At 42.2% G+C, this 18168-nt stretch overlaps 1 protein-coding gene across 3 annotated transcripts in view; it reads left to right on the top strand.

Moving 5' to 3' along the window:
• LOC121087401 (sodium channel protein type 5 subunit alpha-like) overlaps positions 1 to 18168 on the top strand; it is a 178173-nt gene that overhangs the window by 49711 nt on the left and 110294 nt on the right. For 2 of the 3 annotated variants that reach the window (XM_040592378.1, XM_040592376.1), the window contains 4 exons: positions 3733 to 3874; positions 5507 to 5704; positions 9592 to 9774; positions 12147 to 12548. In XM_040592378.1, coding sequence (XP_040448312.1) covers positions 3733 to 3874; positions 5507 to 5704; positions 9592 to 9774; positions 12147 to 12548 — 925 coding nt within the window. The remainder of the gene's footprint in view (positions 1 to 3732; positions 3875 to 5506; positions 5705 to 9591; positions 9775 to 12146; positions 12549 to 18168) is intronic. The other variant, XM_040592377.1, reaches the window with a different exon arrangement.

Genomic DNA, 18168 nt, shown 5'->3' with positions numbered 1-18168 from the left:
TCTGAAGGGGAAGGTTTAATATTCTACATCAAAGACGCTTCAGCAAAATCTTGAGACTCCTTTAAAGAGTCTTCAGAGGAAATGGTGCCATTTGCAGAATTCTATTCTCAAGTGAGAGTCATACACCTAAATTTCTGTAGAGTGTTTTTCTGGGAAGCAGCATTTTGTTTTCCTGTCAGTGTTTTTAACGTGTTCCCGTACCCCACGGGTTATCGCTTCTGTTGGCTACAAAAGAGGGTGAGCAAGAATAAGGAGTTGAAAAGTAGGATATTTTGTCTCAAGTGTCTAGTTTCTGTAAGGAGGATGTGAGCTAACATTAGTAGCATTTTTGAGCTGAAGTTCATGCTTTTTGTGCTGAAGACACCTCATTTCAATGCTCTTACACCTGAAAATAATATTAGAGAACTGTGTACACTCACTGAAGAGTCAGACAGATCTTTTCACACCAGCAATCTACTGCTGAGTGGAAAAAGGTTGAGGGATACATAAAGACAGAATGAAACACTAAAGAATACTGACTGTATTATAAACAGAAAATACTAATCTGAGCTACCATTGCTCACTTTAACAGTCAGACAAGTTGCATCTCCATGTCCTGTGGCTTTCCAAGCAGCTGTGGTAAAGTGCTTTGAGCAGTTGCTCTAATGTCCTTCTGCAATAAAAACAGAGTTTCCCTAGGAAGCATCACTGGCGGTGAACCTAAGAGTGACCTTGTAACCTCTAATCTTGTGGTGCTGAGAGGTTCCTAGGAAAATACACCTGCAATGCCTCTAATATCACCTTTCTTTCAGACTCTCTTGTTCAAAATGGTGAAGAGATTAAGAGGAAAGTCTCTCTTTCTCATATTGAAATTAATGGCAACATTTCCAGTTTGCCCAAGGTTTTAGGCAACTTATTCAGGATGAAACCTGATTTCCAACCTGCCTAGGCTTAAATTCACCATTAAAGTAATTGCCATCAAGATTCTCACAGCTGTATTCAAATGTTTTAGCCATTAATAATAACGTTGAAATGTGAGTGATGAGAGCAGCTCAGTGGAGCCACTTGGGACTGGTCTTTTGCGGAAGACTAAGACTGAACACCTCTGGACACAATCATTTAGTTTCCAGCCAAACACAGTGTGTGAGTGCAGTCATTTTCTCACAGCAAAAATAAGAAACCTTACAAAAATTTTCATGTCCTGTCCCGACACAATGTCTTAGTGCAAGCAAGCGGAAAGGGTTTCCTTCTCTGCAACCCAGAGGATCCATTACTCAGAGCTCTTAAACAGTGTCAGCAACACGTCACGGGCACTGAAGGCTGTCTGCAGCAGCAGATCAGAGACAGAAATCTCATGTCTCTATGGCAGAGAGTGACAGCAGATGCTGCCTTTGGGAGAGGTTTAGTGAAAAGGATGCCTCAAAAAAGGACATGGATATATAAGAGATTCCATGTTGCCTCTGCATATTTAAAGGGGAAAAAGCTGAGATTTCTCCATTTTATTCTCTTCTAACTCAGTAATGTTACTGTAATTTTTATTCAATTGTAGCTCTTACCAGGAAACAATAGGTAGTCGAAGTAGGAGAGATCTAGAGGAGGCATTTCTAGGCTGGCAGGGAAAAAAAATTCAAGTGTCTTTCTTTTTCTTTCTTTGTGAGATATAGTTATTATTGTCTAAATTCTCAACTGGCATTAACTGACTTGGCTCTACTGAAGGTGACAGAATCACTTATTATATTCTCACTTGTGTGTTACATTTAATTTATTAAACATCAAATGTTCTTTTTCAGTTTTCATTGCTTCTTCTGAAGACTACTGCAAACAAGGATATGCACACATTTTGCAATGCTTCAGCACTCCTTTTTTTCAGCGTTCAAAGCCGACTCACTTAAAAATTTGTGTTTGACTACTGATATTCAATGAAGATTTTTCTTAGAGTGTTGTTGAGTGTCTGATGTTGGTGGCTGACACCATAGATTTATATAACTTCAAAACGTATAGCAATGTATTCTCCTTTCAACATGCAGTACAAGGTTGCTATCCTGTGCTGTGGAAGTTTGATTTGTATCAGCATAAAACCTGATATTTAAAAAAAAAACCACCAAACTTGATTTTCACACTGAGACACACTCTGCTTTCTCAGGAGTCAATTTCTTTCTTGGGTGGCATTTTAAAAATTACTTTGCATTATTTGTATTACTACTTTGCATTTAAATTTGTGGGAATATTCTGCTTTGGTAAAAAATAGCAGTGCCTGAAACACTATGGGTTTTTGCTGGGAGAAAAAAAAGTTAAAAGCTGTACACATTGAACACACTCTACATGACTGGTAATGTGTCTGAAATGGCTGGATATTACAATAATCATCCTATCTGAAGGCAGTTCAGAAAACCTTGATTCTTCCATCTGACAGGCAGAACATCAAGCTCAGCATCTGCCAGGACAGAAGGTATTGCTCTGTTATCAAAACACTGCCTGGAACTTGGTCTCTCACAATGTCTCTGATCTCTGACAAAGTGCTTTCACAGTCCCTCTTGTTCCAGCCATCTCCAGTTGTGTTAGCTAGAATTTGCACCGAATCATACCAGGTTCATCTCTACGTGAAGCATAAGGAGACCAGGAAGAGCTGGCATTACCACAAGTTCTACTGAGAGCTGCTGCTCCAGATGATAGTTAGGTGGTTCCCACCTAATAAATTCCCAAATACTATAGGGCTCCAGGACGCTGACCATGTCCTTAATCTCATATTCTCTTCCTGTGATACATACAGCAGTAAAGCCTTTGCATATTGCTCTATGTCTTCGGTTTCTGATGGAGCATATCTTACGTTTGTAAAGCACCTTGTGATATGCACAAGTGTGGGGTCTTTTGTCTAATCATATTGCAGCTTTCTGGGAGAGAGGGTGGCTCACTGACCTGGCATCTCTCCTACCACACGTTTCACTTGATGCAATTCAGTACTTACATAGTACCACTGAGAGCATTCTTTTTCTCTTCTGACATATGGAGCTAGAAAATTACTTGTAAAGAGTCTCAAAGTTTGATGAGAGCCAGTAAAATGCATGCTATCTGCATGCCATTTAATACGTGAATCTGCAAGGCACACAAGGAAAACCTTTTCCTGGCAGAAATAGAAAAAAATGTCATGACCCCAGATTACAGCGGTGAGTGGAACAAAAGGCTGAGTTTCTTAGATTAAAGATTTAGTCCTGGCAGGGGGTGAGTGCAAGGTCAGGCAGAGTAAGCCATCAGGAGGGTGCTTAGATGGCACACGCTGGTGTCATTCATCCAGTGTCAGACTACGTAACCAGAAAAAGTGGATCACCATCACAGTATTACCCGCAACTGTAACAGGAGACACTAAGTTTATGATCCTTAATTGGGAGTAAGTGCCAAGAGAAATCATATTTCAGCACTAAAGTCCTGCTTAGGCACCTGATTCCAGTCTATTCCAAATATCTGAAATGCTAGGTGCTCGTTTGCTGTTGCAGCTCAAGCTATGGTTAACATTTTCCAGTCTATCCTTTCAAGGGAAAAACAAGGTTGCAGGGATCGTTGGTATTGTGAAGTCAGCTTCTACCTGTTCCCTGTGTTTTCACCCAGTGAAGGAATTTACCACTGAGGATCTGTGCTCTTAACCCAGAGCATTCAATATGTTCCCGTTGAAGCCAGTTTCTTCATGCTGAAGCCGTCTATGATGCATTGCACACATTTCATACATGCATTTCGTGTATTGTCTTTCATGTTTTGCAGCGCATGTCCTGAGGGATATATATGTCTGAAGGCCGGGGAAAATCCTGACCATGGTTACACAAGCTTTGATACTTTTGGCTGGGCGTTTCTCTCTCTGTTCCGTCTTATGACTCAAGATTATTGGGAGCGTCTTTATCAACAGGTATGAGATTGTTTTATTACTGTTAAAAAGTATAAAATAAACACATTGTCTTGTTGCAGTTCCCATAATTAAATCCCATAATTAAAGACAAGAAAGAATTGCTGGTTATTAGGTAAACTGTGCGCTGCCTGTTCTGGAGAAAACCATCAATTTTTACAATTAATTTATTGTCTTAGGAGTGATGATACCAGAAGACATTAGGCTGAGTGCTTGGGGAAAGGGGGGAAAATTGTGCTGAAAAATACTTTGAATGGGTAATTCACCTGAATCTAGATGAAGCTCATTACTTAAGAGAGATCAGCACATCACCACTTAATCATTTTATTGGTGGCTGGTGTAACATGAACTAATCTTGCTCAGAAAAGGACTAGAGAAGCACCTGTGTGCTTGGCATTTCTGGTTTTGCAAGGCATGATAATGACCACACATTGAGCAAACGGCAAGACTACCTGGTACGTATCACTTTTCCTTGGTGCAAGCTTTTTGTCACGGACATCTGACAGCCACAGATGGAGTCACAGTCAAACTACAGTCACGTGTGCGAGGTGCTCTGCTAGTAAATGTTCGGTTTAGTGTGTATTTCCATGACCTGTGTGTGAACTCTGAAGAACTGCATATGATGGCTTGGTACTGAGTGACACACTCTGTCTGTGAAGCCACTGAAGATTTACTTCTGCATCTCAAAGTGGCCAAAACCAGAACATGCTCGTAAGGAAACCAAGGGAGTTGGTGCTGACAGGTACTACTCCGAAGGTACTGAGGTAGACATCTTCAAAGGTATTAGGGATTTCAGCTTCACATGTAGCCAGTTATACAATTTCATTTCAGGAAAGTGCAAAACAATGAAACTGAAGATTCTTTAAACAACTCTGTTGGCTTACTAGGCACAGAGCTGCATGTACAACTGTGGAAGACTGAAACTGTCATGGAAAATAAGGACATCACACCTTTTTATTCTTTGACCTGATAATATCACACAGGGGTTTCTATCACTAGCATCAAGTCACTGAACATGAGACATAGCTGTAATATAAGCTCAGCCTGGTACCCTAAACTCCAGTTATGCCTAGTTCTGGTGAAGAACCAAGCAATACAGTCAACGGCACCCAAGGCTGGGTGGTTCTTATTTTGAAGCAGATGCCTAAATAATGTTCAGATGAGTTGCACCCTAAAAGTATCTTTTTCTCCCCACTGACTGTAAAGGACCTAGACTGTAGACATCTAAAGGGATACAACGTGAATCCTGCTCGGAGGGTTTCTGTGCAATGGGCAAAAAGAGATTGAGCTACATGGGGGAAGCTTTCACCACAGCTGATTATAAGACTATCTATTCTAAAAGAAAAACAGTGGAGATATTTGGTAAAGGAGGAAAGCATTCTTCTTTTATAAATGAATTTTACTGCAAGGCATATAATTTTTAACTAAGGTTTAAAAATTTATTGGTGCGAAGATTATTTCCTTACATGTGGTTGTTGTTTGTCATCAAAGGGATTCTGTTTGGGCTGTTAGCAAAGGCTGAATTGAATCATATTGTAAATCTAAGTTTAAAAAAATATATTAATATTTTTATTATTATTTTCTTGTAAAAGACATTGTAAGCAAGTGTTAGCGATTTTACTTTTGTACTTACAGACTCTCAGATCTGCTGGGAAGATCTACATGCTTTTTTTTATGCTGGTCATCTTTCTGGGCTCGTTTTATCTGGTGAACCTGATTCTGGCTGTTGTGGCCATGGCATATGAGGAGCAGAACCAAGCCACTATTGCTGAAACAGAGGAGAAGGAAAGAAAGTTTCGGGAAGCCATGGAGATGTTAAAGAAAGAGCAGGAGGTCAGTAAACTATGTGACATGATTAGCCGTGGGTAACTTGAACAGATGGTAATCTGAGATTCACATTCCCTTTATTTTACATTTATATGGTAACCCAAGTAAGACTCTACTTGAAAGCAGTTTAATGTTTATTGTCCTAGACAAAGTTATTACAATTCTCTCTAAAAGAAAAATGATGTCTCTTCCTGCTAAGATTGGGGCCATTTGGAGTTTACATATCCAGAGCAGTACTGGTTTAACTGTACCACATCTCTGTCAGCAGAGGAATTTATATTGGTTGGCATACAAGACATTTTAATGATGGTATAATACATCTGCATCTGAGCACAAACCAGCTATTTTGGTAGCTCAGCCATAGCCCCAGCTGAGCCTGCTTCTACCACCACTTCAGCTCGTGTTCTTTCCCTCAATGTCTCATTCAAACTGCCATGAACATCCAACTGTCCGATAATGAAGATAAAGATGTAGGATAACCTGTTTGAAGCACATATGACTTCCTTCCTGAATAAGCAAACAGGCAGATCTTGAGATTAAGCTTTAAAATTATGCAGAAGATATGGATTTAATGTTATGTCATAAGTTTAAGCAAAATAGGGGGGCCAAATGGTGGATGCAGCTGTATAACCTTAATAACACTGGTTAATTTGCATGTGGTTTGTGTGGGGTAGAAAGCCTTTACTAAACAGCTGAAGAGAACATTTTAGGTGCTGTGAACAAGAAGACAATAAGAAAATTAGTCTGAAATAGCACATAGCACTGTGGTTCAGAGAAATAAATCCTTGATACACAGTATAAACTAATATACATAATTTTCTTTTGGGTACATACAACTTCAGGGCCTAATACAAATCCTATTTAAATCCTTGGAAAGAAAATAGAAAATCTAATTCACCCTTAACAAAGTGCTAGTAGAGGCTTATACATCGTTTAAGTCCTTTAAAAGATCTTTTTTGATGGTTTAAGTAATAGGTAAATGCAATTTCATCCATGTACAGGCACTTTGAACAGAGTAACTTTCTGCTGTAACCTAAGGGACCAAACTGAGCTCCAACTACCTATTTTATACAAATTTTCATGTGTTTTGACTCCAGCTGAGCTCTTCCTAATAACAGTCAACTTTGCTCCAGCTGTAATTAAAGATATTAAAGAATTTTCTTTTGAAGGCTTTGATTTCGGTTAAGCCTGTATGTACACAAAATGGGAACATTAAGCCCTGCAAGTCAGAATATGTCAAAATGAAGGTTGCTTATGAAAACCTAAACTGTGCCCATTTGTCTATATGCTTTATAACACAGTCATTTCTTCAGCCAGCCATGTCTCCTTTTTCCTGTGCCCTGTTCAGTGCAAAGGGCAGGCAGTGCATGACTCAAGAGCAGCTCTTTGCTTTCTCATCATTTGCTCTGTAGCCTTAGGCCAGCTCGAGCAGACTTCCCAACTCAGGTATTAAAAGCCAGCTTCAAAGGCAAAATGACTAACAGCCTCAGAGGTTTTTCAGTGCCTCTTGTCAATGCTCAGGCTCGGTGTGATTCGAAAATACTTGTTTGTATTTGTAATACTCCTGGAGAATTATCCTAATCTTATGGAAACGAAATTTAGGAGCAGGGTGACTGGGATCCATTGTGTTCATTATTGAAGCCCCGTAATTCTGCAAATCAACCCTCAATGCTTCAAATTAGACATCTGGAAGAGGAGGCTCAGGAAAGTGAATTGGGTGGCTGTACCACCCAGCTTTGAGGTCTCCTTCTCAGGTGTCTCGCTCCAGAGCTACTCAGATTTGATCTTGCTCTCCAAGTCTTTATCAAGATCTTGGTTTTAACTTTCTCACTGTACCGCTAAGTTCTTGCCTCACATCCTATCTCCCGCATAATCCCTGTGTCAGGGCCCATGGGGGCTAAGCTTTTCTCCCATCCTTCAGCCACCACCCGCCCTTGCCAGACATGTCTGGTCCCATACCACTCCCCGGCCCCTGGGAGTTACGGTGGTTTATGGCTTGCAGTGCCTGAGGGGCAGGACATGGACCAGCCACAGGAACCCAACCAGAAAGGGAAGATAGGCAGGATGTGGGGACATCCTCCATGCCCTGAGAAACAAATTACTCCAAATCCTTCTTCGGTAACTGAGAAAGGTATGGAGGGCAGAAGCATTTCAGCCCAAGCAATAGTTAAGAAAATGCCAAGAAGTTGAAGATTAGCTTATTTTGCAGCAAGAGTACAGCATGCTTAGCAGCATAACCTACAATATTTTCTAGATCAAAATATGATGGCAATCAGAAAGGAAAACCGAAACTCTTTAGACCAGCTTTTGCACTGTGCAGTATAAAGACAGCAGAAATATAATTGATAGGCCTGCTTGGGGACTATCTGTCAATTTACACGATTGGTCTAACACATTCCTAAACCTGAACTTAACACCAAAAGACTTGCTGAATCTTTATGAAGAGAAAGCACTTCAGCATCGCAATTAAATCAATTGACTTAAAAAAAAAACAACCAAAAAACCCAAACAGCCTAGACCAGTGCCTGAGCCCTCCTCCTCTCCGCTCTAAGCAGCTTGCTCACGAAAGGTATTTCCCACAGGAATTAAGTTTTGCTGTGCTCTCAGCTTGATAAGGTGCCGCTACTCCTTGAAATACATGATTGATTCTTTACATGGCTGTTAAGTGCCTTCGCTTTCCTTGGACTGATGCCTGTGGGAGGAAGGGAGTATTTTGCCGCGGAGAGCTGATTGCCTGTTTGATTCTAGTGCCTTACAGACAATAGCACTGAAGATTCATCCGTTCCTCCTCTTCTTGGGAACCTGGAGAGGCTTTTTTTAAAAAAAAATAATTCACTCACTTTATGTGTTTTGGCTGGGGGTTTGCAAATGGGCTTGTCTCCAGGCCATTGATGTGTGTACCACTAAGGTGCTGGCACCCTAAAGCCTGACCTGGTGCTTTGTGCCAAAGCCCTCCCCGGCTCCTCCTGCCTGCACCAGGGATAAGGACCCAGTGCAAGGGTGCAGGCTGCTGCTTCCTCCCTCCACCTGTTGCTTCTCCCTCCTGGCTGCCCATTTCTTCCAAGACTGTGGCTCTGAGTACTCAGGCTTTTGCATTCAACTTCTGCTGGGTTTCTAGCATTTGGTCTGTTATCAGTCAGCTCCTGTAGCAATCCCACCAGATAACCAGCACAGCACTGAAGCACATGGCAAAGCAAAGTCCACCTTATCTCCATTTAAGCCCACGGTTTTCTCTGTGTATCTCAGATCAGAGCTGCCTGTGCTGGTGCTCAGGAGAAGTGTTTACAGAAACATGCCAGCTGAATTGCTTGCAGTTCCTAGCATCCATCTGTGATAGGGGAGGAAAAATCCCTGCAGCCAGCTTGGCTGCCCTCCTGTTCAGCCCTCCCAGTCCAAGGGGCTGAAGTTCAGCAGGGGCTTAATCTAAGGTCCCTAAGCTTGACATTTTTTTTTTCAGCTGGCACCAGAAGTGTTACTTGAGAGATGTGCACCCAGTGTACACCCACAGGCGTGTGCACACAGGCTGTTCCTGTCCCAAAGTGTTGAAGGACCTTGTGTGTGAGCTTCGCATAAATCACATTATTTTATGCAGCCATTCCTAACGCTCCATTATCCGTTCTGGGTGGCAGACCCGCTTGTGTGCATTTGTACTAGGAACCTGTCTTGCTTGTTGTTTATTTTCCTACAGGTAAATGTAGAGGTTAGAAACAAGTTAAGACCAGTTCCAGCCACGTGAGATAGTTTTACAATTCATGGCCACCTGAAATTTTTAATTTATCTCCTACACAACCTTAAAACTTAAAATGAAAAATAATTGCTAAGTGGAATAATTATTAGTTCTCACTGACATCCTTAACTCAAATAATAAATTTTACACCATCTACCTGTTTCAGGCACTAGCTGCTAAAGGAATTGATTCAATGTCACTCAGCTCATTGGAAATGTCACCTTTAGCATCCAAAAATGCCAAAGAAAGAAGAAATAAGCGAAAGAAAAGGAAATCTTCGGGGGCAGAAGAGTATGGGGAAGATCAAAGGAATCCCAAGTGTGACTACGATGATGGTCAGAGGAGAATGGTAAGCCACGGTCTGAAATGTCACTTACTCCACACTGCGCTTTGCTGGCTAGGCCAGGCTCTGAATAGGCAATTAAGGCTGAAACGTTCAGCTGTAAAGAAAATCGGATATTTAATACCATGGCTGACCTGCAGACAGTCTGTGTTAGAACAGTGAAAGGGGATATGTTACCAAATTTTTTTCAAAATTAATTAAAAATGCCCATTAAACATTTTTACAAATCTGTTGTTTCAGTTTTGGGGTTGGTTTGTGGTTTGTTTTTTTTTCCCTGCTTCAAGATTACCCACAGTCTTGTTTATTTTCTTTAATTTCATTCATCTGATTATATCTATCCTATCCCTACTAGAGATAAAATATTCTTAGAAGAAACCTGCAAAGCTTAAAAAGAAAAGAGAGGAGGAGGAAAAGAGGAAGCTTGTCTCTGAGAGCTTTATAAATGCTATACAAAGATGTTATTAACATTTTTGTATTCCTTTGCTAGTTGCCTTCAAGTCAAAACTTTGTGGCACTTGTTTCTACTTTCTATTGCAGGGGGGAAAAATGGAGTGAGACTGTTGTTAAATAGGGTTTTATGTAAATGTTACTGACATGCATGAATATGAATTTGCACATGCCGTATGTATCAAATGATCATAAATAGCTTCAGATAATTAGTCTTTGCTTAACTGAGGGCAAAGTTTAAATCAGTTTATTTTGTTGTTTTGAATAGCCATGAAATGGGCTAAGTCTTTTTATATTTTGTTGTCAGTGAATTTAGGGATGTTTGGCAGCCATAAAAAGCTCATAGAAAAGTTGTAAGTGATGTAAGTAAATGTGACCAATTACTGACTCCCCAGCTCACAAGAGATAGATTTCTGTAAATTACATGCATTTTTTAATCTAATAGTTTTTGTTGTTTTCTCATTGGTGGAATGGGTCGCGTTACAAATCACACTTTTGTTAAAGCTAGAATTGCTCTTTAGCTTCATTCTGGATGGGTTTCAAGACACCATGTACCAGAATGCCCGTGGATTGGAGCTGCACATTGTTTCTTAGATTAATATTTTGTGTTTTCACTTTTCACCCCTGGATGTCATATGCATGAGAAACATGGGAGACACATTTCAAAGCTCATAGTAAATCTTCTCTGCAAGGCTGTGTCTGGCATGGTTGGAGGGAGTAAAGCTGAGTCATCACTCAGATGCAATCTGAGCAGCTGGAAGTGTGTTGCCATCAGAAATCAGTCTCAATGACTGTGCCATGGAAACCCAGGCATGGATTTCTGACCAGTTAAAATTTGGTAGCAATCCAAACGGGTTGTTTTTAGTTAGAAGGGGCCTGGGGTTTGTACTCTTCCTTGTACCAGGGTCACAAAATAGCATCATTACATAACTCAGTAGTGTAAGCTACTGTGCAAAATGAAATCAGGCTTCATTTGGTTTGTCTGGTTTGTGGATGCTGTGAAGATCTGACCTCTCTTCATACATACTTGGCTCGTGAGAAAGTTCTGAAGAAGCTGACAATTCTGTACAGGCCATAAAATCAAAAGTATTTCTGCCTAAATGCTCTTACTCCAATAATTTCTTCTTCAGATATGAGGGAAGGGGATAGGCTTGAATTTCTTACGCATTTTCTGAACATCCTTTTTACTCTGCCAGGGTCTGTCTTGCTGATGCTCTGTCAGAGTTGCACTCTCACTAGCTGACATCGGAGTGGATCCTCAAGGCTGATAAAATTTGAGTGTGAGGGAGACTGCTGTGTGCTGAGGTTACTTATCCCTTAAAGCAGCCATATGCATTGGGATAATTTTACAAAATAATAAACCATATCCCTCTTCTTGCTCTCGTTTTTTTTTTTTTTCCTTTATCACCTTCTTCCGTCGTATTCTGCTTCTTCTTCTTCCCTCTTCTTCTCATTTCCCCTGCAGTTCATTTCCTGCCCTGTTTCTTTATCTCTTCTTCTCCCACTGCAACGTTCCTTCCCTAGCTGTTATGAAGATCACATATGTGTGATAATGCAGTAAACTGGAGCTGGATCCCCTTCCCTGCTCCTCTTTTCCACTCCTTGTGCTGCCTTCCCGAGTCCTTCGGCACTTACCAGACGGGGGTGGGGAGTAGAAGCAAAGGAAGTATCACACTACGAGGTGAATGCCACCTTGACCCTTCCTGTTTCAGTACATCTTTAACTGTCAAGTGTTAAACAAATACCTCATGGCTAGGAATGACTGTTCAACCTCTTAACTTTGCAAAGGTTGGCTACGTGTAATTAAGTCTTTCTCTGAAGCACTTGATTTAAAGTGGAACTTACTGCTCTCCCCAGACCTTCCTTGCTCCTGAAAACGTGTTGCAAAATGTTGTTTCTCTTTCCCCTTTTTCCTTTCTGGGGGTTTCTAGACTCTCCTTGGCATTAGTTATGGTCCCAGTGCAAACTTGGTGAAGCGCAGAACCAGCCACGGAAGCATATTCAGTTTCCGACTCCGTGGCAGAGACACTGGCTCCGAAACAGATTTTGCCGATGATGAGATCAGCACTGCTGGGGAAAATGAAAGCCACCGGGGCTCTCTCTTAATTCCAAGATCTGGGAGGCGTCCAAGCGTGCAAAGTCAAGTGAGCCATAGTTCTCACCCTACTACTCCCAACTACACCCAGACGGGCAAAAGGAACAGCTCAGTGGATTGCAATGGTGTGGTTTCCCTGATAGGAGGAGGCACCGGGGCACTCAACCCAGACCCTACTTCTCCTGCAGGGTTACTGCTCCCCCCAGTTATTATGGAAAAACCTGGGACAGGCGACCTGGTGAGTACTTTATAACTTTTGTATGTGATTCACACTCTTGTTTCCTTCTAAATGTTGTTGGGATTTGCTGTAATTTGTTCACGCGATGTGCAGTCTGCAGTGAGAAACCCAGACCCAGCATCCTAGGCAGGGTGGGAAGGCAATGGGCTTGTGTCTAGTGCCGTGTAAGAGGTTCACGACTTCTGGTGAGACTTAACTGTTCAGAGCTGGATGGAGGCAAATACCTACGTCTTGGGTTTGATATGAATTTTCTTTCCTTGTAGGGACATTTTTTAAGTTAGTTTCTTTTGACATTTTAATATCTGACCTTGTCCAGTGGCTAGAAAATGATGTTTTTAACATGATTCGGTTTGAGTCTTACCATCTTGGGACTGCTTTTTCTCCCACTGGTTGCTATCTGTTTGCTTCTAAGCTCTGGTATTACGTATAGCTACTGTGAAGGGCTGTTCTTACGGTCCAAAGGTAGTTCCCAGAAGGGTTTAGCATCCAGTTGAAATAACACCCAGAAAAGATGAGCAGATGATCAACACACTTCAAGCCTTTTTCAGATTGCCAGGATCTTTGCTGCAAAGCACCACTGCTGCAAAATATTTAATAAGGCTGTAAATAAACTCTTAAGACAAATAACGTTAGGACCCCAGGATGAATTCACTTGGAAAACCATGAGATGTTATGTTGAAAATAGCTGCTATGCAGGCAGGCAATTTGGACAGGTTGCCAGTTTGATGTGGTGGGAATTTATCTCTTAATGTAGATAATCTGCACTGGAGCTCATCACCCTCAACAGTCTTTAATGCAACAGAGGTCTAGTCACTACCATCAGTGTGGGCAGGATTTATTTCATTTTAGAGATTGAAAATGGGCCAGAATAATCTCTCTCCCTGAAAGTGCCTCTTTCTGTTAACTTTAACTACAAGGGGAGCCCAAGATGAAGAAGAATATCAGACGTGGCTTAAGTCAGGTGAGATGAAGTTCAAGCAGAGCAATAAGGTGCCAAAACCAGGTTGCATTGGTGGGGAAATAAGCAAATGTGATTCTAACATGTATTAGGCAAGGCATTTCCTAAAGAGAAAGGTGAGCGAGATGGATCCCAGCCGTGGTGTCAGATTATCAGTAAACTGAGAAGTAGCTTTTTTAGAGTCAGGCGGCTTCTTCCCTTTCAAGCTTTGGACAGAATTTTTTCCCTCACCTATCCAGGCTTTCCCTGTAGTCCTGCAAATAGACTCTCACACTGTACATGAGAGAAGAGGCCATGCTGCGCGTGGGAAGCTGGTTGGTGTGAGAATTATCTCTTTTGCTGACAGTTTTGAGGCTGTTACTGCTTTTTCAGATGTTCACACCTTTGTTCATTTAGGACTTTGGTAATCCCATTTTTACTCTCTGCAGACAAGGAAAACCAGTCCTGAGAGCAGTCTCTAGACAGCTAAGCAACAGAAACACTATTTGTAGATAGTGGGAATTTTATTGGACTTAGCTTGGTGGGGGGGAAAAAAAAAAGCAAGCAAGGAAAAAAAAAAAGCCCTGTGCATTAAAGAAAAAAAAAGTCTGAACCAAAGTAGAAAGGCCTCAGAAGATGAGCACTGGATGTCCCTCTTTTCTCTGTAAGGAAAGCAGCTCTGCAGGCTGCTGAGGATCTCCTGGATGCCAGAAGAAGCTTAACAAAGCATGAGAGCACTTAGCCTTTCACAGGAAATATTGGTATCTTACAGGATTGGGTCCTGAGGTGACAGGGAGGCTTTGAGCTCTGCCGGCATTTCTTTTCATTTGCCAGCTTCCTGCCTTTTAAAAAAATGGATGTGGAAAACTGAACAGCCAGGGTGGGTGAGCTTGCTTGGCAGTTCCCTGGTCATCTAGGAAATAACACCCAGGCGCTATAGTAACAGATGCTCATTCAGTGATGCAATGTGAAGGATGTTGTGTCTTCTGCAAAACAGGTTTGGTATCTAATCTATCCAGAAAATGTGAGCTGGAGTTAAAAGCTAATTGGCAAGAAGCCCATTGCTGTACAGATGTATTCACTACAGGAACCATAAGCGCTGGGCACAAACGTGCAGCCTCAGCCGTGGAGTGCAGGCAAAAGGAAATAGCAAATCCAACACCTCAGTGTGCTGGGAGATAAATCAACATGCTTCTGGGCTTTTTGTTTGATTATTTTTTGCCTTTTCTGTGTTTAAAATTTGACATTGAGTTTTTTCTTTGTCAGTAGCTCTGGCTTCTTTTTGTAGAATCTTGGTATGTTTGGAGGAAGCAAAAGAAAGATGTTGCAGGGTGAAGCTGAAGTTACCTCATTAACCGCATTGACCCTGCTGCTGTTATTTATTTTATATGAGTGTAAGCCCATGATGAATAAGGACCCACTTATGCTGTTGTATCTTCCCTGAACAAGAAAAGAAGGAGCAGTCCATAAAAAGCTATCACTGTAATATGCATTAAGCCCTGACATGCAGCTTCCTGAGGTGTAAGTGTGGCTTCACTCATGTAAACACAATGTCTGAGTTGATGGAGCTGGCAAAACACATTTTACAGCATTAAGTTTTGAAGATGCATTTGTTTAGGTCCCTCTGTGATGCTCAGTAGTATCAGATGAATGTAACACAGACCTGTCTGATTGCTGCTGAGTGGGGAGACCATTGAACCCTGGTTTGGGGAAAGCCTGGAAGAACACTTCGGATTTAAAAGGCACAGTAAACATCAAATAAGATCTGACCATCTCTGGTTTTGAGTTTCCAGCTTGCAGCCCTTAAGCAGACTATAGTTTCAGCAGATGGTTTCAAACTAGGACCTCCTAAGGTTTCTCAGGGAAAGCACAAAAAGTCACTAGCGCTTTTGAGAATTTTAGCCTGATCAGTTTTAGCAACATTCAGCCCAAAGATTTCACCCCAGGCAAAGTAGTTGGACCCATGATGAACAGCTTTCATGCCTTTGTGTCATTGCAACTGCTACCCTGTGCCCCAGCCAAGGGCTGTGTGCCCGTGGGAATGGCTGCGGGTGGCAGCTGAGCTGATGTGAAGGCATCTGTGCAGCTTGTGCCCTCTCCCCTGAGAGAGGTGGCTACAGCACATTGTCCTGCTGTTCAGGCTGGTGACTCAGATGCGTGTTCTCCTGACACTTGGCTGCAGAAGAGCATGTAAACTCAAAAATCCAGTTTTCAAATGGTCTTCACTTGGCCTTGGCTGCTTGGCACAGATGGAAGTGAGTGTGTTCCCATGAGAAACCAAGTGTGCTTGCACTTTCCATCTCCATCCCCTAATCTCTGAATACAGCTAGTGAAACAGGAGAGATCTCAGATAATCTCAATGGATGGTGCTTAGGCCCATCAGCCTTATCAGCTGGGGCAGTCTGACTGGTTAGCAGGCTTGCTGGCCATGGGTGGCATGGTCCATGCAGACAGGCATCCATCCGTGCACTCCTCTCCATCAAAGCGGTCCTACCAAGTCACCAGGGCCTTCAGCGCACAGTCTGAGTAAGAGGATGGACATCCCATCCTCTGCAGGGAACCCATGCATATCTGCACACTTTGCTGCCCCCATTGATGTTCCCATGCCACATAAAAGCACTCACAAGGAGTGGTGGCAGCGTTGTTGGGGGGCTGCCCTTGGCAGCACAGAGTGTTACACGGCAGTGTTCAAGGCTACAAAGCCCACTGAGGTCATATGAAGAGCAAAGTAGTGCAATATGAAATTACAGTCTGCAAACACCCTCCACAAAGCTGGCTCTGGGTCAGGCATCTTCACCTGGATGTGAAGAGCAACAGGCATTTAAGTCCAAGAGGTGCAGGAAGCTTGTCTTAAGAAACCCACCGTAAGTCCTAGTCACTCTCCTGGAAATCTGTGGTGTATCCTGCAGAGGACTGGATCAGGGCCGCTCCTGTTCTCCTACCAGTTTTCTTCAAGTGGTGCAGCTGCTGATTTCATCAAACTTACTCCAGTGTAAATACGACAGAAGCAGAGCCTGGTGACTGTGCTTACGTTCCTAATGGTTTTTGACTTGACCTGAGATGCAGAGGTTTGAAAAATGATAAATTTTTTATGCTCCTGCTGATTGCTGGGCTGGGAGTTTGGGCTTTCACCTCTTTTAGAGAAAGTCTATACATTATGTAAGTAACTTCAGGGCACGCTACAACCTAAAGTTTCTGCGCATTCCTGTGGTAGTTACTTGTAGTTATGTATTCTTCTGTTGTGTCTTGATGTTTCTTAGTTAAGAGGCTAGAGTAACATCTCCCTTCACAAGGTATTGATCTGTTTAAACAGAATTGGATTAAGTTAATGAGCTGTTACCGGGAGCTCAATTTATTGTGGGATCTGATGAGGATGAGTAAGATGTCACTCGTTGTCATTAAGAATTTCTCAAGGGTTAAGAAATGCACGTGACAGCATCCCCTCTTGCCTCCTAAAGCCAACTGGAGCCCTTTCTGGAGGGGAACTGCAAGCTTTTTAGTTTATCCTGACTTTCCAGTTATTTTTGAGATTTGAAGGGGCAGAGGAACGGATGCGGGACTGAGGAGGTGGTTATTTGCAGGTGGGCAGCTGGCTGTTAGCTGGTGCTCCCCACTGCTTCGCTCTCCCTGAGGCATCTGCTCATCAGAGCTCCCCATCAGCCCAGGAGCAGAGCGGTGCCACCTGTGACATGGCTTTGGGATGGGCAACGAGGCTGAGCTTGGAGCTACCCGGGGTGTCCCTCTTACACTTACAACTCTTCCTAAATTTCCTTTTGGTAGCGCATATGTTTGGTTTTGTTTATTTTTTAATTTTTATTTTAGGAAACTAGAAACGCTGAGTATTGCTAGCTTGACAGGAGTGAAAACTAGTGGGGAGTGAGCCCTTAAGAAAGGCCAGGCTGCTTATCAAAGTGCCAAACTAAGGATTTGGAAGCTTATCTTTTTTGTCTTCATTATTTTAAAAACCCCCAAAACAACAACAACCAAAAAGACCTTGACTTTTGCTGTTGCTGAGCAAAAAAAGCTGTTTTGCTGACCACATTGGTCTGAGGTTTTCTTGTTGACCCTAAAACTGCCTGGAGGCAAAATTACTTTTTTTCCCCTTCTTGCTTTGCCACAGGACTGGTGAAAATGGAAAATGTTAGCAGTTTCCATGCTCAGAAAAAAGGTCAACAAAACAAGCCATCCAAAAATTGCTGCCAGTGTAGACAAAAGCGAGCTAGCCCTCTGCTGCTGTCACACAGAGAGTTGTCACCGTGGCTTTAGATTCTGCTCATTTCAAACTTTGCTTTAGCCCATCCTAAGCCTAAACCAGTCAGATTTGACACAAAAATTGCAAGCTGCTCCAGTTTGTGGTGCATCTCTTTAAATAATCAAGCATACTCAAAATTGAACGGCTTCTTTTTAAAGCTGTGCTCTATTATGGTCACCTTCAATCTCATTAAATATTTGTGCTAGTGCCTTACTGGGTCCATTGTTCATGGTGTGGCCTGTCCACCTCTTTTTCTGCTTGAAAAGATTTTTACTGTACAAGGAAAATTAAACTTGTCCCAGTTCCCAAATGTGGTCTTTAAAATGCTGCCATGTATAAGCACATCTTCACAGAACAGTTTTGACATAGCTCAGAAGTGTAGGCACTCAGAAGAAAATAATTCTGCAGTGTTATGCATCTTCATTTACATG

The sequence above is a fragment of the Falco naumanni genome, chromosome 4 (assembly GCF_017639655.2).
Source record: "Falco naumanni isolate bFalNau1 chromosome 4, bFalNau1.pat, whole genome shotgun sequence".
NCBI lineage: Eukaryota > Metazoa > Chordata > Aves > Falconiformes > Falconidae > Falco > Falco naumanni.
This window is presented reverse-complemented; position numbering and strand designations above follow the sequence as displayed.